Source organism: Siniperca chuatsi, linkage group LG2 (assembly GCF_020085105.1).
Source record: "Siniperca chuatsi isolate FFG_IHB_CAS linkage group LG2, ASM2008510v1, whole genome shotgun sequence".
Taxonomy (NCBI): Eukaryota; Metazoa; Chordata; class Actinopteri; order Centrarchiformes; family Sinipercidae; genus Siniperca; species Siniperca chuatsi.
In genome coordinates this window covers 16,893,437-16,920,095 of record NC_058043.1, presented here as the reverse complement: position 1 = coordinate 16,920,095, position 26,659 = coordinate 16,893,437, and the positions used below count along the sequence as shown (strand labels likewise).

The window sequence follows — 26,659 nt, the reverse complement described above, 5'->3', positions numbered from 1 at the left end:
AAGTGAAGAGCTATGCAGCCTGATATGTTGTCAGACTACTTGATGTTAATTAACCTATGTACTACTGTAGCGTTAGCTTCATTAGTAGTTCAATTAACATAGTTTGATTTCATTATATTGATTAAAATGTAGTTTCACTGAAGCCAGCCACTAAGTGACGTTTTTCATTTTATGCCTGATTAACAATGTTAAGTATATGTTTAATAGTGGCAGTCAGTGTAGTCAACACAATGCACCTCTATTACATAATAATATTGATGGTTCCACTTAGGGGTACAATTTAACCATGTTACTTGTTATAGCAACCAAGTAACATTCATAACATTTTTACTGCAATTAATTAAATATTAGTCAAATATGTCTCTATAATAATAAGTGTGTCTGACCAAGCAGCATTTGTGCTTTTTCAATTTATATCTAATTTGCTAAATGTAGGATCCATGAATGTCAGAATAATTTTAAATTAAAATTAGAAAATAGAACAAAGAAATGTGTGTTTTTGTTGCTTAGTAAATGTAAACATAAGCATGAACTGGTAAAACATTTTTCCAAATCGCCAGGAGACATCAGAGTATAATAAAGCAATGGTGTCTTGAGTCTTTTGATTTCATTGAAATGTATTTTCAGAAATATGTTACATTACTAAAAATACATTGCGAAAAATGGGTATGTATGTCATGCAGGTAAAAACAGTCAAACATTCCAAATGTCAACTTAGAAAGAAGAAATTTCAGCTTAAAAAGATATCTATGCTAGTCTAATACTTACAAAATAGTTGTGATGGGTAGATCCATGGTGATTTTTTTAAGTATCCACAAGACAACCGTGTATGAAATACTAACACTAAAGATTAGACTTGCAAATGTGTAAAATGCCTGAAATCTTTCTGAAAAATGTCTACGTTTGCTTCTCAGACTAATTTCGGTCTAAATGCAGAGCAATGTTAATTTACTTTGACCAGCTGCTAACAGTTAGGAAGACAGCAAAGCACCACCAGGATTCCTCCACATTGTATGTCCCCCTGGCAAGTCTTAAGGGTTTGCCAGATATAGAAGACATGACAGAAAGAGAGTGAGTGAGAGAGAGAATGAGAGAGAGGAAAACAGACTAAAAGAGTAAAAGGGGAGAAGATAAGAGAGGAGATACAGCAGAAAAGGATGATGGGAAAAGCTTTTCTGGCATGGCCAGCTGCTCTCATGAGAACATTCTGTCACCTTCTCGATGCCAGATCCTGTGTTATCATCTATGTCTACATAAAGCATATTCTGCATACACATATATTTATTTAAATTTATATGTTTTACTCTTAGACAAAGAATTGATAAATACTACCTTAATTAAAAGGCCTTGATTTATATCTACATACTAATTGGCTCCTGTAAATATGGAATGAACTAATATATTTTTACAGGGTTTGGCACTGGTAGCACTGGCAACGAATTATTAGTTTGAGTGCAAAAGATGAGACAGATTTTGTGACACCCTTCATAATGTCAGTGTGACCTCTAATGCTCCAAATGTATCACAAATAAATAATGCATTTAATTATGTTCCTACAAAAAACACGCAGCATATTATCCCATGCAAATAAATATGTATGGTAAACTTGACATCATTACATATTGTATATCAGCAGCAAAAACATATGCTGTATTTGATCAAAAGACTGACATCTCCATTTGTGGGGGTGCTGCACTTCTAAAAATAGATATTTCTTCTGAATACATTTCCCTAAAATATATATATTTTATATATATATTCTATTATTATTATTATTATTATTATTATTATTATTATTTTGGTATGCCTTCATAAATTTAAATAACTCATTAATTCTGTTTAAAGAAAAAGTGATGGTTTCGTACCTGACTGTTGGACAGAGCTTGCTGATGATATGGGGAGAACCTGTTCTTGGCAGGGTCCTCTGATGTGGGGCTGAGAGGCTTGGGATCCGACATTGAGCGCTGCACACTTTTTATGGGTCTTGGTAGGGTCTGGTGGCGTTGGGGTGATTCAGCAGTAAATGCCTTCTGCTGGGGTGTAACATGGGCCTTGTTAAGTTTCTCCTGGGAGGCAAATGTTGTCTCCAGCATGCGATGAGGAGACAATGGAGATACAGGGGAGTATAGAACCTGGGGAGATTTGGGGGGCTGGCGAGATGGAGACTCATTTTGTTGCTGCTGATAGCCAATTTCCAGGGGGTCTGGTTTCCTCCTCTCAAACTTAGCAACTCCTTGCAGTCTTGGAGAGGTTGGGTCAGATGTGTTCGCACCTACCATATGCAGACTTGTGGAGTACGGACTGATAGTTGTAGGGACACTCAGCTGAGGGGCAACCACACCCTGAGACTGAGACTCTGGTTCTGTCTGGCAGGCCAGACTCTCTCCTTTGTGGGTCCTTTCAGGGGCTGCTATGTAATGTAATAGGTCAACCTTTGAGGTCTCAGCCATGGTAATGTGGATTGCAGGAGAAATCCTGCCTAGTTGGTCAGGCTCTGTTTGACATGACGAATCATTTGTGGTCTGAATAGCTATACTTGCAGAAGCCACTTTAGATGACCCTTCTGATTTAGCCTCACCACTCGATTCAGAGTGCTTGGATACACGTGATCGCCTGCGCCTTACTGGCTGCTGGTCCCATTCTCCCTGGTCCTCCTCATCAGTCTGCACACTGCAGTCTGCAATACGCCTTGTTCGCCTACGCCTGTTCATGAATCTGTCCTCTCCATCTTCATCGTCTGTTTGCACACAGCTGTCTGTAATCCTCTTCACAGAGTCCTCTTCTGAGCCATCTCTCAGCCGAGGCATGGAATTCTGCTTTTTCATAATCTTGGAATCAGCCTGTTTGTCACTGCTTCTCAAAGACATTTCAGAGGCAGAACTATGAATAGGTCGAGCAGCCACCACGGCTTGGACCACTTGTCCATCCTGCCAAAATTGAACACTCTGTCCATCTTGTTGAATAACTCTACCACTCCGGTCACAGATAATGAACCCTTGAGGGGGCCCTCCTCCAACAACTACCCCTTGTATAGCACCCTGGGCAGATGTTGCTGCTGCTGCCACTGCTGCTGATGTGGCGGCTGCTTCTGCTGCTGCAGCAGCAGCTGCTGCCTCCACTGCTGCTGTCTTTTGCCTTTTCTGCTCCTCCAACTGCTGCTGGAGCTGCTGCTGCAGAGACTGAATTTGTTCAAGCTGCATTCTCTGCTGGGCCAGTTGTTCTCTTTGCATAATGAGCTGTGTCTCCCGCTCTGCTTGCTGTTGCTGAATGACTTGGTGTTTGATTGTCTGCAGTTCTTGAATCTCACGCTGAACGAGTAGTTGTTCTTTTTCTCGGTGTCGCTTAAGCTCCATACGATCTCTTTCAAGCTCCTCTTGTAGACGCAGCTGCCGCAAATTCTCCAGTTCAACACGCTCTCGCTCTAGCTGCAGCATGTGCTCTTGTTGCTGACTCAGTCTCTCATCTTCCTTACCTTTCTGGGCATCCGTGGGAGGAGAAAGTTTGGAATTCTGTGCTATGGCAGTGCTGTGGGGTGTCACTTGTGGCTGGCCCTGAGGCAGACCTAATGGTGGAGGTTGATTGATGGGTTGAACTTGAGGTTGGGTTTGAGTCAAAGATAAAGGTTCAGTTTGAGTAGGTAACTGCTGTGGCTGCATTTGAGCCTGCACTGGCTGGACAGTTGGAGGTAGGCCTTGAGCTTGAGAGAGGGACGAAACACTCTGTGAGGTGAGTTGAGTGCGGTCTGTCTGTTGATCTGCCATGGTTTGTGTGCCAGTTGCTGGTACATTTTGTGCTCCTAAGTGTGATGCAGGTTGGGTTGGTGGAATGGTTGCAGCTGTTTGCACAGCAACTGTTGTTAAAGGCTTTCCAAGGTAGACAGGGGTTTCCTGGTGTGAGCTGCTTGCATCAGGCACACTTCCTGATGGTGTGGCTGAAGTAGGATACTGGTTTGGAGGAGGGTAGGAATATGGTCCCTGTGTGGACAGAGGCATTCTGGGAGTCACTTGAGGCAACCTGGTAAGGCTAGCCAATGGTACAGCAGTTACACCTGTAGGGTATGGTCTGTAAATTCCTCTAGGCATGGGACGCAGGACAGATGAAGGCTGGGTGGTAATTGGCAAAGTAGAGGCTATGGGAGTGTTTATGGTGGAATATATCATACCATCACCTCCTCTCATGGCAGCAGGGTACAAGGCGCGTATACTTGCTTGTCTAGCATTTATTAGGTTTGTTAGGGTTTGGCCATTTGCTGTTGGTCTTCCATCTGGACCATACAGTAGGTTTGCACGTATTGATGCTAAGCTTTGCTGGAGATTTAGCCTAGCTAAAGGTCCACCCCTTCCAGCCCCATATGGTAACAGTTCAGGGTTAGTTCCATACCGGCTCCCAAACTGGTCCACTGAGTTAAGAGCTGCACACATGCGACTGATCTCCCTGGCAGTGGTTGCACTGTACTGAGCCAGATTGGAATCCTGTGATCCTGTTAGGTCACGTGAACTGTAGGCATAGTCGGAATTGATGTTTGACATGGAGCCATATCGACGAAGGGGTAATGAAGGGCCTGTAAAATCTCCTTGGTGACGCAAGTCTGTGTAAGATCCATACTGTGCTCCCATGCCAAGGTATCCACCATCATAAGCCTGATTCATGTTGCTAAGATCTACTGCCAGACCCCCCTGGACATTAATCTGATAGTGACCAGCATCAGTCATGGAAGGCAGATTAGTATCAGACATAGAGGGCTGTATTCTTCCTGAGAAGACTATGGGTGGCTGATATTGTTTATGTTCCTCTGTCACTCCTTGTGTAGCTTGAGGCTGGTGTTGTTGTTGTTGGCTGACATTGTAGTGTGGTGGATGGGGAGGGTGGACTGCTTGAAACGTTTCAGTGGTGGGGGTTTTATCTGAGGATACTGTTGTAGGCTTCTGAGTGAATGACCCTGAACAGGAACCAGCAAAGGGCAATTTGTAAACAACATCACAACAAGCCACCTGGTTTTCTGGTTTGATCTGTCCAGTGAGATCCAAGACCTGAGGTGGGAGAGGAGGGTCCTCTCGCTTTACCAGTTGAGTTACTGTGCCCCCCTGTGATATGTTACTCTCATCAAGTTGCACCATCATAACATGGGGCTTACCTGTGGACAAGTTCATTACTGTTGGCTTGTTTTTTAGCTCTAAGGCAACTCCACCATAGATTTCATGGGGAACATTAGAAGCAGGAGCCCCAGACACAGATGGTGGTGCCAGGGGGGATACTCTGGGAACGGCACTAGCAGTTACTACAGGCTGGGCACTGCTTGTTTGGCTGACTACAAGATCTTTTTTCATCAGCAGTGGCTGGACCTGATTAGCTAAATTGTATCGAGCAAAAGAGGATTGCTGTTGGTGCTGCTGAAGCTGCTGCTCAAGAAGTTGTTGCTGCTGCAGGAGCTTCTGCTGCTGTAACTGCAGTTGTTGCTGTTGTATACCCAGGTTCTCCAGGCAGGCATCAATTTTCGGAATAGATGGGTCAGTAACTGGTGGCTTACTCTGGGTTAAACACACAGCTGATCCAACACCCTGCCCCAAATCCACACGGTTTTGCAAAGGATCTCCATACACAACTGGTTGCTTGGGTTGGGACATGAACATAGAACTTGCAACTGTGATGCTAACTGTGGTCGGTGTTGATAGAGATATGTGTGGTTGCTCTTGTGCATTCAGGTTCATAATAAGAGGTTGAACTGCTGTGTGTCGACCAGATGGCTGCTCTGCTCCTAAAGAGTATCTTCTCGTGTCAGAGGCAAGGGATGTTAGGTCCATCCCCTGGTCTGTCATTATAATTGGAGCTGGCCTCATTGGGGCTCTCAGATCCACCACATTAGTGCTTGGATGTGTTTGGCCCTGATCCACAACCTTTGAAGAGCCTGGAATATTTGAGATTTTACATAGAGATATATTTTCCATAGATCCACGACTATGTGCAGTTGTGGTCATGGTGCTAATACCAACATTTACTTTTTCAACATTTTGAGCCATCTGTGAAGAATGTTTAGGAGACTGTTGTGATGGTTGCATTTCTGGTGATGTTGGGGAACTTGTCGAAGGAGGCTGGGAGCTATACAAGGTTTTACAACTGACCTGTGTTGGTGATGACAAAGGGGAAGTGGAAGAATTTACAGTAAGTGGCTTGGCAGGACTAGTTGTATCAGAGCCTAGTGTTATCACCATCACTGGTGAATCTTGAGAGGACTGTTGTCGTGCAAGACGTGGTGAAATTGCCCTTTGAGGTGCATGAGCTCCATGGGATGTTGCAGCCGATGTAGGACCACCAGGCAAAGATGGCAGCTGCCTGCCACTACCACCAGTGGGTCTCACGGATGGCATATGTGTTGGGCTTTGTGCTGGAGAAGTGGTGGGGGAGACTGGGGGGCTGGAACCTTTGAAAAGGGAGAAGACTTTGGAGGTTAGGGAGGATGCTCCAGGGTCAGGTGATGCCTGTGTTGGCCTCTGGGAGCCTGTTCTGTTGCCAGCAGGCACTGTGCTAACTGCCTGTCGAGTTGTGGCAGTCTGACTGACTTGGGCTTTGGTTGTGGCAACTCCAACAACACCTTCAATTTTGGCACTCTGTGTCATCATCCTATTTTGTGTTTCTTTTGATAGATGCTGTGCTACATGAATTCCTGGAATTCTTGGATCACTCCCCGTTGTGGAGAAGGACATAGGTGCAGTAACCTGTGTAGGGCTTGAGCCGGGGGTTAGGACAGTTCCTGCTTCAAGATGATGTTTACTGTCAGCCTGAGAGGCGCCTTTCTGCTGATTAACTGTTTGTCCTTGCCTCTGCATGAGCTGTGCTTTCTTCATCATCTCCTCATAGACCTCCTCTGCACTTTTTAGTGTTTTATCAGATGGTGACATTGCTGATGTCTTTTCTGTAGGGGAGTAGAGGGATGTGAAGGTTGGAAGGTTATATTCATTTCCTGATTTGTAAAGCTTTCCACCAATCATCTCAAAGCCCTCTGCCTCTGAGTCCATAGATGGTGAGTATTCAGAACATGATGATCTGTGAAGCTCCTCCATCTCTGCAGCCTGTCTCAGCTCTTCTGTTGGCGATGCATCCTCAATAGGAGAGAGGTTACTGGGGGGAGTTTTGGATCTTTCCCTGCGCCTCTGTGCCCGTAGCTCCTCTTTATCCCTCTTTGTTTTTCGAGCAGTGCTTCGGATCCTCTGTTGCTCTAGGTCTCTCATCTGCTCCTGTTCCCTAAGTAGTTCTTCCTCCTCTCTGAGCTCATCCTCTTCAGATGAGTCCTCAATAGTGGGCAGCAGTGGCCCATGGGACCGATGTCGAGCTTTCCTCTGCTGCTTTGCTTCCTCTAGTCTTGCCCTACGACTAGGGCTGCTGTCACTGTCATCCTCCATGGATGACACAGATGTTGGGGATGTTCCAGATGTGTAGCTGGGAGTGGTGGCAGGTAGGGTGGATGAATATTCTCCCTTAGACCGCTCCTCAGGAGAACCAGTCAGACTCTCCATCTCTAGCTCTGGTTCTCGTAGGTCATGCTCAGTACTAAGCTCCATGTCTCGGTTGTAGCTGTTGGTGTTATTCAGCTCAATGGTCTTAAAACGCCGAAGGCCTCCAGCCATTACAACATCTTCCTCTTCATTTGCCTTATAAGCACCCTCTGATGCCTTGGTTTCATCCTCAAAACTATTAGAATGGTGAGAGAGTCGTCGTCTCTCTTTGCTCAAATCCCCACTGGTTTTATGTCCCCTTTTAGTCTTCTGGTTTCCTTGTTCTTCCAACTCCTCTTCATCAGCACTCATCTCCATAATTTGCCTCCTCATGAAGTCTTCATCTGTTAAATCTTTATGTGACTTCTTCTGTCGTACTGGCAATGGAGAGAGACCACTTTCACTGCTGTCTTCCACATAATCATGGCGAAGTTTACAACTGAGGTCATCCTCTGATTCATCCCTTGCTGCATCGTCATCAGGACTGTAGTCCCGGTCCTTTCCTACAGACAGTGAATGTGGCCTGTGCTTCTGGTCTGAGGCAGTCTTTGACTCTAGTAGAGGCTTCATGGAGCTCTCTAGCTTGGTGATTTCTGAAGGGATGGAAGCACCTCTTTCACTGAGTTTGATTCCTTCTTCCCGGATCTGGCCTGTAATCTCCCCATGAGAGCTGGAGATCCCATCTGAGGAGTATCCAGTGTCACTTAAACTCTGCGTACTTGATTTGTTGTAATCCTGAAGAAAGAGAGAAGGAGAGAGGTCAAAAGCAAAAAAAGACATACAATTATCCTAAATGAACTCATAGCAAGGTCTATTACAAGCCTCAGTGCACACTTTGTATCCCACTATTTCATCAAACTCATCAGCAGTCACAATTTCATGAGCTTTTTTAGATAAAAGGGAGTAAAATTAATGCACTAGACCCAGTGCAGTTGAAAAAGTCTAATAGAGAGAATAATTACATTGGAAAGAACAAACCCTTAATAAGACAACCACATACTACATATGTATAGTAACACTTTAGGCTAAAATCAACCCAAATATTTACATTCTTCTTTTACATTTTGGTTTTAGAAATCAAGCAAATTTGACTTTGCATATAGTTACCACCGAACAACATTTGTACATTTGTTATCCTGAAAAAAAAGACTTAATCTCAACACTTTTTATTCTTTAAATATATAAAATGAACAACAGGATAATCTCTCTGAATATAATCTTATGTTGTAGTTTATTTCAGCTATTGATATTCTCTTGATTTGGGTTGAGTTTGCCTTTCAAAGTTATGTACACACACATGGATAAATACACTGAGACACAGAGTGAATATAACATACAGTTGAACATACAAACATCTACAGACAAATGTCATTTGGTTACATGCTTGATAGCCATCTTTGACGCATTCTCCATTGCATTCTTCGAACCGTTGAAGAATAACGAACATGCTTAGAATGCTTAAAATATCATCACAAAGTGTCACATTAAACAAAAAGCTTGTGTTGGATACAAATGAAATAAAAGTGTACAAAACTGGGTGGAGAAATGGGGGAACAGGCTGAGGATGAGGAATGGCTACCGAGAAAATAATGATACTAATGAGAATGATGATGATGATAAGGATGACGATATTGAGGATGATGATGATGATGATGATGATGATGATAATAAAGATGATAAGGATATTATGATGATGAAGAAAGTTACATTTATGGGAAATTATTTCAATAAATGTGTGATGTGATGAAACACATACATGATAACTATTATTTATTATTACATTAGTGAGAATAGTACAAGCTGATGATAACTACTGCTAACTAACTTTAATAGTGCTGAAAATGAATAAAATAAAAATGATGACGGTGGAATGATGGGACAGATGATTATGAAGAAGGAATAATAGGAAAAGAACAAGAGTTTGGATAATTAAAATAGAGAACAAACATGTTTACTACAAAAATACAAGAAGAAGAATTAAAAAACGAGATAATGATATGATGAAGGCGACAACAGTGACGTTGAATGAATGATTAAAATGATGATGATTCTGAGAAATGGTTACAATTATTAGAATGGAGCAAAAAAATCATAATGGTGAATCAAGAGTAACAGGTGAAGGCGAGGAAGTTGCAGGTAGCTCACTTCATGGTGTCTTGACCTCTGTGCATCTTCAGCTATCTTCATGTCTTTTGGTGAAGTGACAGTTTCTGACAATGCCTTCTTTGGTGAGGCCTTGACGTCTTCTTTTAGAGATTTAGATGTGACTTTAGTCTTCTCCTGGCTCTGCGGCTGTTTGCGGACCTGGTTGTTACCTGTGGGTTTAGACTGAGTAGGTACTGTTTTGGATGGGGTGGGAAAGGCCTTAGCATGGTTAGGTGTGGCTTTACCAGGGGTGGATGATGCCTTGGCACCAGAAGGATGAGAAGGGCCCTTAGTCTGAGCAGAGGGCTGAGCAGATCCCTTTGTCTGAGTCGGCCCTTTGGCCTGGCTCGGACCCTTCATTTGGTTAGCAGACTGAACAGGGCCCTTACTTTGAGCATGTGATTGATTAGGACCTTTAATTTGAGGTCCCTTACTCTGAGCTGAGGGTTGTGTAGGACCCTTAGTTTGGGAAGGTGGCTGAGTAGAACCCTTGGGTTGAGGAATGGGTTGGGCAGAACCCTTGGTTTGAAGGGAAGCTTGGCTGGGCCCCTTGGTATGAGGGGCAGGCCCAGCCTGTTTCACAGGAGAGAGAGGCCCACTTACTTGGGGACCCGGTGGTTTCTGTTGTTGTTGAGGACCTATGGGCCTAGGCCCTGAAAGTTGATTGGTCACTTTCTGCGGTTGTTGATTGGCTGTAGCAGGTGGCCGGGGGGATCCCACGGGCTGTGCAACAGGAGCTGGAATATCTCCCAAGCTTCCTGATAGAGCCCTCTGCGTCTGGCAGTTCAAGCACAGCCATTCTTTCTTCTGAAAAACAAGTGAGAGAACAGCAATCAGCAATGTTGAAATAAGATAATCAGACAAAAGTACATGGTCTCTTGTATTACTCTATTACTCCTGTACATTATTCAGCAAAACAAAATACTAAAACTCAGAGTTTTCTTAGTGTCACCTGGATGCCCACTGATGCCAACAATAGGCAAACAAAACGGGAAACTGTTTAAACGGGCAGCAATCTGACTAAATACACAAAGTATGCTCAACATTGGTGTTTACTTCAATATTAATACTGTCAACACATTAGTTGATTATTGTTTATGATGATTGATGCATACAGAAGTATAAATGTGTCTGTTAGTTAAACAAATCAAATCAGAAAGTTGTTGCTTTATAAATGGCCATGGAGTGCCAAGGACTCAGTATAGTGAGTCTGAACAACTGAATATTTGAAAACCTGTCCAAACAAGGCCTTTCATCTCTTCGTGAAGACTTAATCATTTGACAACATTAAGCACTTTCAAACATGGTACACAGAGGAAGAGTGCTGTGTGAATACAAATTAACACATCTGTTTTTAGATTGGAGGGGTGCAACTGTCATTAGACCTTTTATGGAGCCCACAGCAAACCTTCTATCTGCAAGAGGAGCATTCGACCTTCACAGTCATCCTCACTGAGCCCTATGTTTGGAGGTAGTTATAGATTCTGACACTGCTGAAAATCTAGAACAAAACTTATCAAAGACTGGATATTAACATAAAAAGATTCAGCAGCAGATCGATGAAACTGCTCAATGGAATAAAATGGTTATATTACAGGTTATGAAAGCTGAAAAGAGAGGTGACGGCACTGTGTTTGTAACCCAGCCCTCTGTTTCTATGATAATCATCTGTGCCTGATGCCTGAAGAGGGAGTGTTCTTGTGTCACAGACTCATACAACAAAACAAATTACCACATAAACACCTCTATTGCCGATTACCATCTACCCAATAAATAATTTATTTTATAGGTGTCATACTTCAACAGCATAAATACAGAAGATAGAATTCAACAACATGCCCAGAAACAGCTAATAAATAAAAACAATGCAGGTGTTCAATGACTGTATCAGAGGACATCTTTACTGCAGTCCAAACAGTCAAGATGCCACAGAAGGTTACAAATAAATTATTTATCTTTTTCAAACATCCTTACATTTTCCTCATATTGCAACTAATACAATCAGGACTCGTGGAAGTTACTGGGATTCTGTCACTTCTGTCACATGAGTTATCGGCCTGAATTATATAAATAACTGAGAAAAGCCTACATTACAAGCAAGACAAAGAGAGAAAAGAGAGACAGAGAGCGACAATCATTTAGTCAGCAAGGAACATCCTAACAGAGTGATAGGGATCTTAACCTAGAGACCCCAGAAACCAGACAAGTCTCCAGTGATAAGGTCTGGGTGCAGGACGCAGTGTGTCTTCTTTTTCACTTCATACTAAACCTGTGTAGAGTAATTGATCAGGCTCTGTGTGAGTGTGAGATTGATTATTTGTTCTTCTCAGGGCTCCTTGTGTGTCCTCGGATTCTTGTAGAAAAAACGTTTAGCTCACTGGCCACGATGAAGGGTGGATACAGACCATCACAGGCCACTTCTACTATTTTCAGTAAAACTGATTTGTGAAGGCAAAAGAATCTACAAACAATGGTTAACCACTCGCTGATGTGGGTGGTAGGAGACAAAGCTACAGCTAAAATTTAACAGAAGAGGATGAAAAAGGATGAGGAGGAGTGGGAGGATGGAAAAACAGGAAGAAGAAGGAAGAAGGTGATGGAATGATGATGATGATGATGATGAGAAGAAGAAAGAAGGTGGTGGTGAAGATGATGGCCACAAAAGATGTAATATTTATGCATATTTATATTTATTAAATTAATAGGTGCCTATCATTCAAAAGTAAACTGGTATTTATATGAGGTCACTGCAGATAGCATGTTTCATTGACAAAACAGAGCTGGCTAACTTTGTCCGTTGCTGTGTGCTGGACAGGCAGCTTGCAGATAGTGGTTGTACCCAAAACAGCAGCCACTGTGGTGAGAGAGTGGTGAGACTCAACCTCTGTGGATTAATATGAACGTTTTGATAAAATGCAGCTTTGGTACCTGTAGACTTCAACTGTTTTTCTGTTAATAATAACTCAATTAGAGCCCTTATGCAACATGAGTGTTAAATTATGCAACTCCCTCGTTTAGAAATGATGCCATTTGAATCATGAATACTGTGAAAATATGCAGTTCAGTAAGGATAATGCTGGCATAGTGTGAGCAGCGGCAACATTTTTCAGCATAAAAGGAGATAAAATAGGAGCCTGGCAATCACTTGGCCAGTTTAAAAACCTTTCAAGGACAATAAAAACCACAGTGGCCATGAGAACTGTACTACTTTTAACTTCACCCACTTAGTTTGACAAAGTGACATTCCTAAATACAATAACTGCCACAACCAAATGGAATATAACGTAGTATAAAAACAGATATGGTGGTGGCTACATTTGAAATCTATGTGTGACATGCTATTTTTACTAGTGTATTTTTTCATTCAAGATTTAACTTTTCTTAGCGTGCCCAAATCCTACAGGAATCTGTTGTCTCAACTGAGACAAGGAAGCGTGGACCGAGCCACTGGCATGCCAAACAGACAGACTTGCTTTGTTTTCATCTCTCTCAAGTGCTCTACTGAGAAGCTATATATAAACAGGTGCAGTACTCTCAGAACTAGCCATCTGTGCTGGTTCGTTCACATGTAAAAAAACAAAACAAAAAAACAAATGTTGTGTAGAAATGTCAGAGACAAGCGTCTGTGTGTTTGTGGACAGCTAGTGTTCAAAGGACTGAGAAAAAACTACTGAAGCTATGCTACAATACAGACAGTGAAGACATGCTATGTGCGTGTAGTGTATACACACATGCATGCATATGGTCACATAATCATAAAAAAAAACCTCCCAACCTCTGAAGTCTCTACTCACTTCCAACTTCCTCAAAACCACATCAAATCTGCTTTTGCTATTTTTCAGGCATGTTCATAAAAGTAGAATTTAATTAGATATCTAAATTAGATACTAGTGAACATTTTTCTTCCACGGAGAAGCTTTCTTCCTGCCATTTTGGCACTGCCAAACTCCCCTCTTTGCTCCTGAATCAGCATAACATCACTGCGTGGGTGAAAGGGAGAGAGGAGCAAGGCCAAACCGGAGCTGGGAGTAGCAAATTATTCATGTAGAGTGCTTTAGCTTGTACAGCAGTGAGCGATGTGGGCTGTGCTTCCCACCTCTACCCACACTGTGTGGAGAAAATCAGGTCTGTATAAAAGACTGAGCCTCTGCGCTTCTGAGACAGGCCTTTAATGCACCCTAAAAACAGAGCAACCAATTCACTGTGGCAATCCCCTTCTACTTTTTCACTGCCCTCTGAAGAACAGCACTTCAACAGCTTAATACACAGAAATTACACTACAGCTAAAGCTACAAAAGAGACAGATAATGAAATGTTTTCTTCAAGCAGAAAATAATTAGTTTTTGACACTTAAGAAACTGCCTACACTCTGTACTGTAGTTGTGTTGTTTTTTTTATCATTCACTCGAGAGCTCACTTTTTGTGTTTTGGAAGATTCGTTGTGTGTGTGTGTCTACTGTGTGTGTATGGCACAGTTATGTGGCAGCAGCAGGCTCAGTTTGTTAGTGAGATCATCTTGTTAGTGAACTGGTAACCTCATTAAATGGCAGGAGGTTAACTTGTCTGCTCAGTGGAGAGTGTGCTTATCCTTGACTATGAACTGTAACTCAGATGTGACTGACAAGACTACACATTGACCGTAATCTATCAATTACATTTGAAGCATTTGGTGTCCACTCTTATCTACTGCCACATATAACATATGTAATAACAGAGATGGTTCTCAGCATCCCTCTAACAGTCTCTACTGTCACCAGCACAGCTATAGCATCAATGTGTTTATTGCACCTCTAAGCAAAATCTTAATGTGTCAAATTTTACATTTGACTTGAACCTTTTGAGACCTGGCACAAGAGAGCCACAGAGAGAACTCACCAATCTCTACATTTCTTCTCATGTCACATAGGTTTCCACAGTCATGTGACACGGGCCAGCTATATGTCAGGGCTGTTTATTGGCACAAACATTATACAAAAGTACTAAAAACGTTTGGAAGTGATGCAGCCACCCACGTTTTGTATTTATATAACTATACCAACTATCTATATTTTTTTAAAGGAATTGATACCAAATGAGTAGCTTGTGAGTATCGAAGAATCAATCCCGCAGTATCGATCCGCCCATCGTTTGTCTGCTATCCTCTGCAGTTGTCCACTATTTTCAGGTAAGATAAAAGTAACAAGCCCATTTTAATTTCAGTAATAAATAATTGCGTTATTTAATTTGAAAAAGGAATTAGTTACATCTCTAGTTACTGCCAAAAGTAGTGGAATTACAGTAACGCGTGACTCCCAATACTGCACATATGCATAAAAAAACGTGCGGCAAACAACCAAGTATAGAAGTACACTGACGTTGACTAACCACACATGCTGTTGAAAAATGAGCTGACGATTTAAGTGTATTTCAGTTTAAACATTCTGATTGTATGACTGAGATAGTATTGCAGAAATTTGTGTGACTGGGCGTGTTAGTGTCCCCTGGAAACTTAGTTTTGTCAGTGTTTCAGCACCATTGTCAATGTATCTTATATTTTCTCTATTTTCTTGTGTTTTAATAATTTTAGTCTTGTGAAGCACTTTGTGACCTTGCTCTGTGAATGGTGCTATACTAAATAAAGTTTACTTACTTACTTACTTGTGTTGTCTGTATTTGGATAAGTTGTCAGTATTTGCAGCTTGTTTCTGTATCTGGTTGTTTTCTATATCTGTTATGCTGCATCTGTGTTGTCAAGTTGTTTATGGGGGATGTATAATTGTAGCAATATTATTTGCAAATGTGTGTGTGAGTTGTGAATCTGTGTCTCAGTCTCTATATAATCAATAATACCCCCATAGATGATTTTGGTTTGTCTATTTGCATGTGTTTTCTTCAGCTGCAGTGCGTTCAGCTCTCAGGGGCACCATATAATTCGGATCTTTTAAAAATGAGAGAAGGCTTTTACTAAATTATCAATTAGTCTACATTAGCCTAGTAGATCATTAATTTTTTACTCTCAGAATCCATGAAAATATTCTAATCAAACCACATATGTAGGCTATAATTTCCTGCTTTTAGTTATTAAAAAATGTCCTGTTTGTTTTTGTAAAATATGTAAGAGTAGGCTATTATTGATATGTTTTCACATGTCTATTGCACTGATTGGACTATCATAAATATCGGATTGTTGATGTCATTGGAAATGTTTTAAAGCAGATGACTGGTGTGCAGCCACCACAGTGAGAGGAATTTGAGTTTGTAAGATCCTACAGCTTAATGACAAACTTAGCTGCTGAAAAGATGTTTAAAATTATTATAACATATCTGTCACCTGTGCGTAATGGTTCATGCATCTTGTAAACACAGCCAGGACACTATGCTTCATGCATCCTCAGAATCTGTAACTGATCTTCATGACATTAATAACAAATTATCAGTTAGAGTCTGATGTTACTCTAAATTATTCTATAGCTTACATTTTAATCCTGACATTTAAAATTAAGCCACCTGTTTGAGTCATTGGTTTAGTTGTTTCAACATAAAAATGTGAGTGACTGCCGTAAAATTGAACCGAACTAGGTATAATTGAGTTAACTGAACTTTTTTCCAGTGAGATATTAGCGTATAATGACTTTATGAGGTAAACATTACATTATATTGCTGCTCTAGAAACAATGTGTAGTTATGTTTGTTACATACAACACAGTCAATCATTGTGTTTCTTTTTCCTAATGGCAGACAGTTGACTTCATGAGCAAAAATAATACATTTTAGTGTTGAGTTTTTTCTTTCATGTGTTTTACTGTTCTTTGACACTGAATGTAATGTATTACACTTGACCACGAACCTCCCCCCAACTCCCCAGTCCTGAATTTCACCAATTCTCATCTGGTCACCCTACATGGGCCAAACTAAAAAATCAAAGTACACGTCAAATAAATTTTGCCCAAAGATGGTTTCTGTCATTTTAGGTAGTTCTTATCACACTGATGTATGTTCAAGTGTTGTAATTAGTTATTTGATGTTATAAAAAGGGGGGTTCACGTCATGATTGACCACTAAGGCTGGCTCACGATTGAGTCGGCCAGGTGTATGGGCAGGACCTGGTTACCACGGCTCCAACCCCCATCACTACATCACTACAACTCCAAATGATGTCAACAGTGCAAGATGGCAGTGCCTGTATCCGGGCGCTCCGGGATATTTTGGCTTTATTTTTGTACAGTTGGAGGAAGTGGAGACACATCGTTCATCTTTATATACAGTCTATGCCTAAACCTAACCAAGTAGTTTTGTTGCATGAACCTAAATCTTTCGAGAGTTTCAGCAAATACAGGATTACCATCTAGACAGGACCACGGAACGTTAGTTACGTATTGTAACTCAAGATTCTATGAGTATTCTCCATGAGGGGATGGGGGCTGGGAATAAATAAAGCCTACTGCTGTGAGTAAAACTGCACTGTAACAGTCCAGGGAGGAGCAGAGTAGGGACAGAAGGGAAGCTCTCCAAGTGCCGACATGCAGGAGGAAGAGTGCATAACCCTTGAGAACAATCACTCTGACAAAACACTCAGTACAGAGTGATTGCACCCGCAGATAGAAGCGAATGACAGAACAACGGGAAGACCATGAAGCTGCAGTGCAAATGTCTTCCACCGTCACTCCTCCGTGCAAAGCCATGGAAGATGAAATCCTCCTGGTGGAGTGCGTTCTGATGCTCTCCATCCCAGGATCCATCCCAGAGGAGAGATATGCATGTGAAACAGCTTCACACAGCCAGTGTGACAGGTGCTGTGCGGACAGAGGCAGCGCCTATGATTGCTCTCTGTAGTGCACAAACAGACGCTGAGAGCAGCACAAGGCGGCCATGCGTGCAACATAGCAAGACAGCGCATGCACCGGGCAGAGGAGATGAGACGTGGTGTCTTCCTCCGAGCTGTGAGGAGGAAGGAAGAAATCATCCAAGATTATTACTCTCGATCTGAAAGAGCTAGTGATGCTTTTAGGCGTAAAAGCCGGATTAGGGCGCAAAACAGCCGAGCTGCCCTCTCCTTGGATCTTGAGACACGATGGAGCCACAGAGAGGGCAGATAAGTCGCTAACTTTTTTTTGCAGATGTCAGAGCCAGAAGCAACGCTGTCTTGGGTGACAGAAACTTAAGCAGAACCTGATCCAGAGGTGCAAAGGGGGATTTAGTCAGCGCACGTAAAACTCCCCACTGAAGGAGCCAGAGAACATGACACTGGTCTGTGTCTCTGTACGCCCCTCAGGAAGTTTCATCAGAGGGTGGCTAAACACTGATCTGTCACTGAAACCCTCGTGGCAAGATGAAATGGCAGCAGCGTAAGTTTTAACCATGCTGAAGGCTAAATTCCTACCCACTAGTAGTTGAAAGAATGACAGCACGTGAGACAGGGGACACGCAGTGGGATCCAGGCTCTTTTCTACACACCATCGCTGGAAAGCTGTCCATTTGGCTGTGTAAGACACTCCCACGCCATGGATAGTGCGCACAATGTCCTAAGAGAGACCCAGCGTTTCTAAACGTTCCCGTTCAGCAGCCAAACCTGCAGGTGCTGACCTATAACGGTCGGTGCAGGCATGAAAACCACCGCCCGTGTGCTCCGGTGCTATCAGGATCGCTGATAGCCATTCTTCCTACACTTGGTCCAGGAACCAAGGGATGAGCAGGACTGGTGGGAAGGTATACAGAAGCATCCTGGGCTATGGCCAATGCGCAAACGTGTCCACTCCCAGTGGAGGATTGTCTCGCACGCTCAAGGAGAACCAGAGAGCACAAAGAGATCCACCTTTGCTCTGCTGAACCTGCTCCAAATCTGGGTGACCAGCTCGGGATGGAGGCACCAGTCTCCCTGATGAGGGCCTTCCCTCGACATGATAGCTGCTCCCCTGTTCAACTCGTTGGGATTATACACTGCTCTGATGGAGAGTAAGTGTGTGTGTGCCCAGTGCAGCAGCTGTCTGGGTATGTTCAGAAGCTGCGCTGAACGTACGCCTCCCTGGTGATTTATGTAGGCTGCTGTTGCTTTGTTGTCTGTGCAAATCAGCACGTGCTGAGGCGTAATGACAGCGCTTGTGGGCTCATTACCACACATTCTGACAGAAAAGCGATGTTTGAGGAAAGCTCTGAGTGTGTGACAGAAGAAGGGTGCTGCTTAAATGACGTTAGTCCGTGCTGCCTGTTAACGGAAAGGTTAAAGGCTGACGGCTCACACTGTGCGGGGGATGTGTGCATGACAGCTGTGGCTGAATCAGTAGATTCAGCGACAGACTGTATTGTCATAGAAAAACTACTCTTTAGTGGACAATGTTTTATTTCAAAACATTTTTGCACATCAAGAGCACACATTGCATCACATACAACGCCCCTAACCCGTCATTGCCTCCTGCTCTGTTTCTTTGGGGGCTCTTGTGGAGGGTTGGACCAGGAGCAGGCCACTCGGCTGTTCTTGAAAGACCGTCGGGGGGGGGGGGCTGGGAAGGCTGGCTGAGGCAGTGGTGGGAGAGGTGGAGGAGGAGGAGGTGCAGGAGCGCGGCCGCCGAGGGGCGGTCCTGCCACTAACCGGAGAAGCACTGAGGAAGCACAGCGGGATGAGTCCAGCCGACGGTAGCGGAAGTACAGTCCATCCAGACTGATGGGAGCTTCCAGGAGGTCTCTCCTCGACACCTCAGGGACAGAAGATTGCTGCAGCCAGAGGTGCCTGTGGATCTGCGTCTGCCAAGCTGCAATCCTGGCTTGGGAGACAGCGATGGATGCACACAGGGTTAGTGATGCACTGGCCGCCTTGCAAGTTTTCGACGCTTCCTCTGGTGTCATTGTGGTCGATTTAGCGGCCAGCTTGGTCAAGGAAAAGGTCAGCAGGGAGATGTTGTTCGCTGCTGCTGTCGGGCTGGGATGCGCACCGATGAGTGCCATCTGCTAGGCACCGTCAGTTGGTCTCTGTCAGTGATCGTGCTGGCCTGCTTCACCCCAAAAAAGGCCGTCAGGTTGGCCTCCAGAGGGCCAAACCCTCTACCTAGGTGATGGGAGAATATGTGGAAACCGGAGCTTTCAGGTTCCTGGGATCTGCCGCCGATCTCTCCTGATATTTTCTGATTGCAGAAAAACTAGGCCAGATTGGGTCCCGTCTGGTCGGCTGAACCAGAGGGATATCCCCGGACATTTCATCTAGAGGAGCGGTCTCCTGTGCCGGTGTAACGGCAAGGTCTCTGTGGGAAGCCGCCCTACTGATGATCTCTGGCAGTTCCCGCAACAGCCCACCTATGGCCGGCAGGGCGTGGAGGTGGAGAAAGGGACCCTGGTGTCCCTAGGTTATGCCACTAGTGAGCTGCTGATCCATGAATGGAGGGTCCAGCAAATCCAGAATTTCGGTAACGGGGTAGTCTGGAACAGGCCACACATCCTCAGGCTGAAAAGCAGCAGCGAGCGGACGCTTTCGCTGCTTCAGCCGGGGAGGAGAGCACAGAACGGGCATGAAGCCTGCGGAGTGAGAGACAGGCCGGCATGCTCTGGACCCAGGTAGGACTCGCAGCAACTGTGCAGGTCAAAGCTGATGATCTATCCTGTCTGGCAGGCCGGACCGAACACAGCCTCCGAGATCGACAGAGGTTAGACGACAGGGAATACAGTACTGAGGTTTATTTATAGCGGCTCCGGAGATGACGAAGACACAGCGTGTTCAGGCGGGGACAGGAGAGCCGTGAAGCGGGAGAAGAGCGAGTTTGTAGCGACTTAATTTGTAAGTAAAGTTATACATAATCTATTTGTTTTTGTTAAGTTGGAAGTTATTTATTCCCGTGTTTTGAACAACGAGATTTGTGTTTAAATAAATTAACAAAATGTTCAGTCTCCTTGCTGGTTTTTCCGACACATTCAGAATCATTACGTTACCGCTTTTGCTGTCAGCAACTAGCGGCTTGCTTCGTGCCCCTTGTTTTATTTTAAAGGCTCAATATTACGGTTTTGTATTTCTCTGTAATGTAGCACAGTGTTAACGGTGTTACTTATAACATTCTTTCTCAGCCCTGGAACAATTCAAACAACTCAAACAATTTTCTGATGCCCTAAAAATATACATTTAAATAATTAAATTAATGGAATAAACGTTTGACGACTAGTCGACTAATATCTTGAATTAACGACTAATAGTCGATTAGAAAAATCTTTAATCGGGGGAAGCCCTACGTTTGCACAGTTGTACATTTCTGCAGTAAATATTACACCATATACCCTGAAAATGATCTTAAGCGCACGTTGTCCACAAAGTTTCCATCGTAAGGTAGTGCAGCTAAAGCATAAGTGTTTGGAGTGACGACGCAATTGCAATTGTGAACTATTTTGGGGGGTTTCGCATTCAGTTGACAAGGTACAAGAGTGGAGTTGAGAGAGCAGTTAGTGAGTGAACCTGAACCTGCCATGAGAGACAAAGGTGGATAGTGTGAACACCGGCAGTGTAGTGATGCTCCATCCAGTCAGCGCAGAGCCGGAAAAGCTGCCCTTTCACTGTCAAAATAATGAGAGATTGAACACTGCAGGTTACCACAAGGAAAAGGTCAGATAGATTGATCCCATTCTCATAGATTGATCCCATCTCAGAGGAGCTTGCTGAGACATTACAGCCCTGATCATTCACACAATGCGTGTGTGTGTGTGTGTGTGTGTGTGTGTGTGAGTGCACGATTGCATGTGTGTCTGGCCATGTCTATGCAAGTGTGGTTGGGTATAATTTCACCAAATTATGTAATGCAGCAAGGAAAGTATATTAATTATCCAGATTGCAAACACCTTATGACAACCAGGGCTAAAAGCAGGTATGTGCATGAGAAATTAAAAGTGCTCAGATGGGGCTTAGTTTGATTAAGAAATGTACCATCCTGAATTAAAATCCGACCATGTTTACCATCTCTCTCAATTTGGAATGATCCAATAAAGGCAAAAATTGCTAAAATGTAATGGAACAAGAAGACGAAGCATTCAAAAGAAGCAGATGAACTCCAGGCTATAAAAGGTATTCTTGAAGTTGCAAAGAAAACAACTATGTAAGTACAAAAAGGAGTCAACTTACTTCAGGCAAACTTCAGACCCATGCAGAATAGTCTCTGAGAGCGAGGCTCAAACGAGGATTTCAAACTGCCATGATTGTTTATTTTCTGTAGTTGCTATGTTAATCAATCAATTACACACATCCACAAGACTCCTAACAAGATATCACAACTATAAAAACATGAAAATTGTCTAAAATTATTTACATTATTTGAACCTGGATACACTGAAGCATCAAACTTGGCCACTTGGAGGCAGCAAAAACAAAAGTTTTCATTCATTTGGAGTCGTGTTTCTGGCCACTTGTCAAACTCTCCTTTTAGCTCTGGTTTGCTCTCCACCAACTCTTGAGGGAAATATCTGGCTCTTTAGCTGCTAAATGTTCCACTATGTTCACCAGCTACTCGCTAAGTTTGTCTGTCTGTATACTGTCATAGAGTAGTGTTGTCATTTATTTGTTCCAACAACATGTTATACTGCCTCTTGGTAAATCCAATGTGAAAAACAACAACATGGTAACTTGAGACAGTACGTTGTACATGTATTGTTTCAGATAATTTAATGTACCTCATTTGTCATCATTTCTTTCTTTTAAATAATACTGAAGCAGTGATTGCTATATTTTTGCATACATTTTAAAATCCCGGTGGACCACTGACTCCACCTTCTAGCTGAAATGCAGCTATGCAGTCTCTTTTTTAGTAGTGGGAGCTAGTCTATAGTCTATATGAGAAGAATTGGTTACTGGAAAACATTTTCTTCAGGGAGAGCTACGGTTAGCCTGGCAGCGCCAGACTAATTCGCAAATGCATATTAACTTGGAACCTCTCCATTCATTTTCATTTTCTGAGGGGCGTTATCAACGGGCGCAGACCAAAATGCCTCTGGATGCAATTGGAAAGATCTACAACCAATCAGAGCAACTAAACGTGCTGAGTGACACATGCAAGTTGGGGCGATGCTTGGTCCATTTTCAAGCAGGAAAAAATGGCGGCCTGGTCACAAACTTCGTCAAATTACAGCTAAACAGTACACTAAAATGTGTTTCTGAAAACATCTGAGGAAATAGGCAATGCAGTATGCGGATCTTGATTCATATTTGATCAGCACTGCTTAGTTTGAGAGTTGATCTGAGTTTCATGAGCCTGGTGCCTTGTGCCGTATCAACCAATCAGAGCAGCAAAATGTGTGACTTCAAATATGGACCAGTAACGCTACTCTGTCATTGAATCAAACTTGCCCCATATTAGATAAACGGTTGTGAATGGCCCAACTAAATCCAGGATGGGTAGAAATCTCTTTGAATGGGAGAGGTGCCAGACCATGGACGTATAATAAGAACTGGATAGGGCGCCACCGCTCAGCCTTGCAGACAATTTTTTCCAGTGGCCACTCACAGTATTGCCTCAAACTGCAAATTGTAAACAAGGTAAATTATGACTCTTTCTATTATGAATTTTTGATCCATGAAGGTTTTATTTATTTTAAGGTTATTTGTGAAACTTTCCTTGAGCCGAGAAAAGCATTTTAAAAATCCATGACATCATCACAATGTAAAGTCAATGGGCCGAGCAGGAACTCGCAGGTGCGGCCAGCGGGAAAAACACTACTGCGCATATTCAGTGGGCCGCATACCCCGGAAGTAAACCCAGAAGCTAGAAAACTTTTTTGCTGTTTGTGCCAGGCGAATAATTCTCATTCAAATGAATAGACGCCATTTTGGGGTCCGGTTTCAAGTTCTTATAATACCTCCATGGGCCAGACGTACCTGATTCATCTGGTTCCCAGGCTAAGATTTGGTGGCCCTGAGGGTCAAAACACAACAGCATTTCACAAAACACAACATTTAAAAAAAATAAAAAATTCTGAAAACACAACATTTCACAAAATACAACAACATTTCACAAAACACAGCAACATTTCTGAAAACACAACAAAATTACACAAAACAACACAATACTTCACAAAACACAACAACATTTTACAAAACACAACAACATTTTACAAAACACAACATTTCAGATTACGTAAAGGGTGGGACAACACTTCTTGTTTGTGATTGGACAGAACCCAAGTTGTTGATTGGTTGTTTGTGTTGTTGGCAACTGATGACACTCTGGACATGTGTTAAAGTTAACTAGAATGATCAGTTACATGGACGTCCCTTAGATGGCTAACTGGCCAATCGTTTAAGCCTTTGGCTTTAGTGAAAAAGCTATACCTTGACAAGTCAATTTCCTGCTCTTGCTCCCTGCAGTGTGTCGTTCGGTGTCGTTGCATGATTTCTGACTAGAGTTTGTACTGGATATGCCCTCCGCATCTCATGGCCTCATCTTCCCATGTACGAGTATAGCTGCAGTTTTGTGAAATGTTGTTGTGTATGGTGAAAGGTCATTTTGTTTTGACCCCCAGGGCTACCGTAGAGAGATCACTACTAAGAATGCCCCCGGTGGACTCTGTGATCTGCCTTAAAAATACTATACTGTACGTCACACCTTTTTCTCTACAGGGCTTAGATAAAAGGTCACATTGCTCAACAGCTCAACTCAGAATCCTAGTCATAAATCACAGACCTTCTCTTGCAACCATGAAATAAAGGCCAAAATGCACAAAAGTAATATTTACCAGAAATGTGCACAGATAACAGACCTACAGAGCCAAACTGCTGGTGAGGCAAGAGCATTATGGAACACTTCCTACCCATGGAGGGAGCCAGAGAGTGCAGAATTTCATAGAGAGATATGGAGCCTCGTGGGAGCATACACACCCACACAACAACATGAATGCACAGCAACAACAAACACTCACAGAGTCAGATTCAAGCATCCTGCTAAATATTGCACTTTGAGCAGGCTGCATATTTAACACCAACCTTTTTATCATCTTAGCTCTTATTCCCTGCACTATTGGTGGTGTCAGCAACCCCCCCATCGTCACACACACGTACACACCGGTATATTTTAATATGCGTGAGTGTACGAACACATGTGCATGCAGACATACTGAGTGTAACCTACACAACCTCCGTATTCCCCTCTCACTGTCAGTCAATTCACAGCAAGAGTCTGTCCCCCGCATGGTTTCTCTGCCAGGAACCAGACCACAAGCTGTGATCAAGAAATGTCAGCTGTCATTAAACGCCGTCACATACCTCACCGAGATGTAATATTTTAGGTGCTCATTACCAGGAAGGAAAGGAAGATCACTTCCCACTAAGTGGCAGTTTTCATGGCGCAATAGAAATCACGAATGTAAAAGAAAACTGAGGCAATGTTAGAAAGACAGCAACAAACTTCCTGCGAGGAAAGTGAGCAAATGGAAACGTGGCTGCAGTGCATGGCAATATTAAACATGTGCAGCAACACTGTCATGCATCATGCGTAATCCTGCAAAGTTTTACTTCTAAATGTCAAACTTTGTCTATCCTTCTTCTTACATGAGTTATCCCCAAATAATTCAACAATAGCTTTCACATCTTTCCCATCAAAACAGCCTTGGTCATTACCTAACTGTAAATTTTTTTTGACAATGCACAACAAAACCGATGGCCATGTAAACCTTCTAAGAACAAAGAACTGATATAAAGAGGATAACTATGTAACAACAAAGGCAGAAATCATCATAATAAACCTTCAAGTTCTGTGTCTCAGAGAGATTAATGAGGCATACGACACAATTAATTACAGTCATAATTAATTTGTAACAAATGAAGGTCAGGGGAGCAGAGGGTCAGTGTGAATAATTAACTACCACGTGCGCAGGGGCACGCTGCCAAGCAGGTGTGAATGGGATGAGTTTAAGGTGAGTGGGGAAATATGTCATGCACAGTTTGGTGCCCGGACACGTAGATGCACACACGTTTAATACAAGTAAAGGAGCAGGAACACCTAAACACACTGCAAGTACAGACATAAACAAATGTAAACAAAAATGCAACAGTAGCAGTCGAAGTTTACATTCATTGAAAATAAAATTCACTACAAATAACCATACTCACTGTATTCAATCGTGTTTCAATGCAGTAATATTCACAATAAGATTCAAAGATCAGCAGAGCAGGTTACTCTATCAGAGCCCTTTAAACCACCAGATCCATTTCTATTACCTACAGTATGAATGAACAGTGGTTTAAGACTACCAAGTGCACAGTGTGAAGCGTGAGCGAGCACATGTTACAGCAGTGTGCCAGGCTGTGCCACGCCACGGCTGTGACAGGTCAGTAAGAGTCAGCAGGTATATAGGTCAATCCCCTGGGACTCCTTCAATGGGGACACGTGGTCAGTCCTGTGGATTAGTGAGGAAATGAAGGATCATCCACTGAGCAAGCAGGATTCAACTACATTCAGAGTCACTCATATAGAGCTCGACTCAGTGTATTCGAAATTAACATACAAAATACAATAGATGATCATCAATGAGTTTTGCACAAGCCTCTGCACATCCCAGCTCAACTGCCACTGCCCCTATCCAGCTCTAATCTACCTCAATACACACCTAATAAACAAATCTGAAAAAGATTAAATTCCTTACTGTGCAACCTTGTGTACACATTGGAATAACATTCAAAAACAGCTAAGTTGCTATATATTTTATCAGTCTACAGCCACACTAGCAGCTATGTAAACACTGTACTTAGACAAAGCGGTGCTTTGAGCTAAATGCTAATGTCAGCATGCTAACATGCTCACAATGACAATGTTAACATGCTTACTTTCAGTATGTATAATGTTTACCTTCTTCGCCAGCTTTGTTTAGCATGTTAGCATGCCAACATCTGCTAATTAGCACTAAACACAAAGTACAGCTGAGGCTGATGGGTATGTCATTAGTTCTGCAGGTATTTGGTCATAATTTGGAGAAATTGAAAATTTGACCTGATGATGGCGCTAGATGAAAAGTTAAGGGATCACCAAAGTGATAACAATTCATCTTCTGGGAAGATCAATTGACCGGCTGAACGACATTCTCATCCATCCATA

At 42.8% G+C, this 26,659-nt stretch overlaps 1 protein-coding gene across 6 annotated transcripts in view; it reads right to left on the bottom strand.

The window, feature by feature from the left end:
* bsnb (bassoon (presynaptic cytomatrix protein) b) overlaps positions 1 to 26,659 on the bottom strand; it is a 72,840-nt gene that overhangs the window by 10,027 nt on the left and 36,154 nt on the right. For 5 of the 6 annotated variants that reach the window (XM_044182780.1, XM_044182770.1, XM_044182796.1 and 2 more), the window contains exons 4-5: positions 9,636 to 10,442; positions 1,866 to 8,225 (exon numbers count right to left, since the gene is read on the bottom strand). In XM_044182780.1, the coding sequence (XP_044038715.1) occupies positions 1,866 to 8,225; positions 9,636 to 10,442 (7,167 nt within the window). The remainder of the gene's footprint in view (positions 1 to 1,865; positions 8,226 to 9,635; positions 10,443 to 26,659) is intronic. The other variant, XM_044182797.1, reaches the window with a different exon arrangement.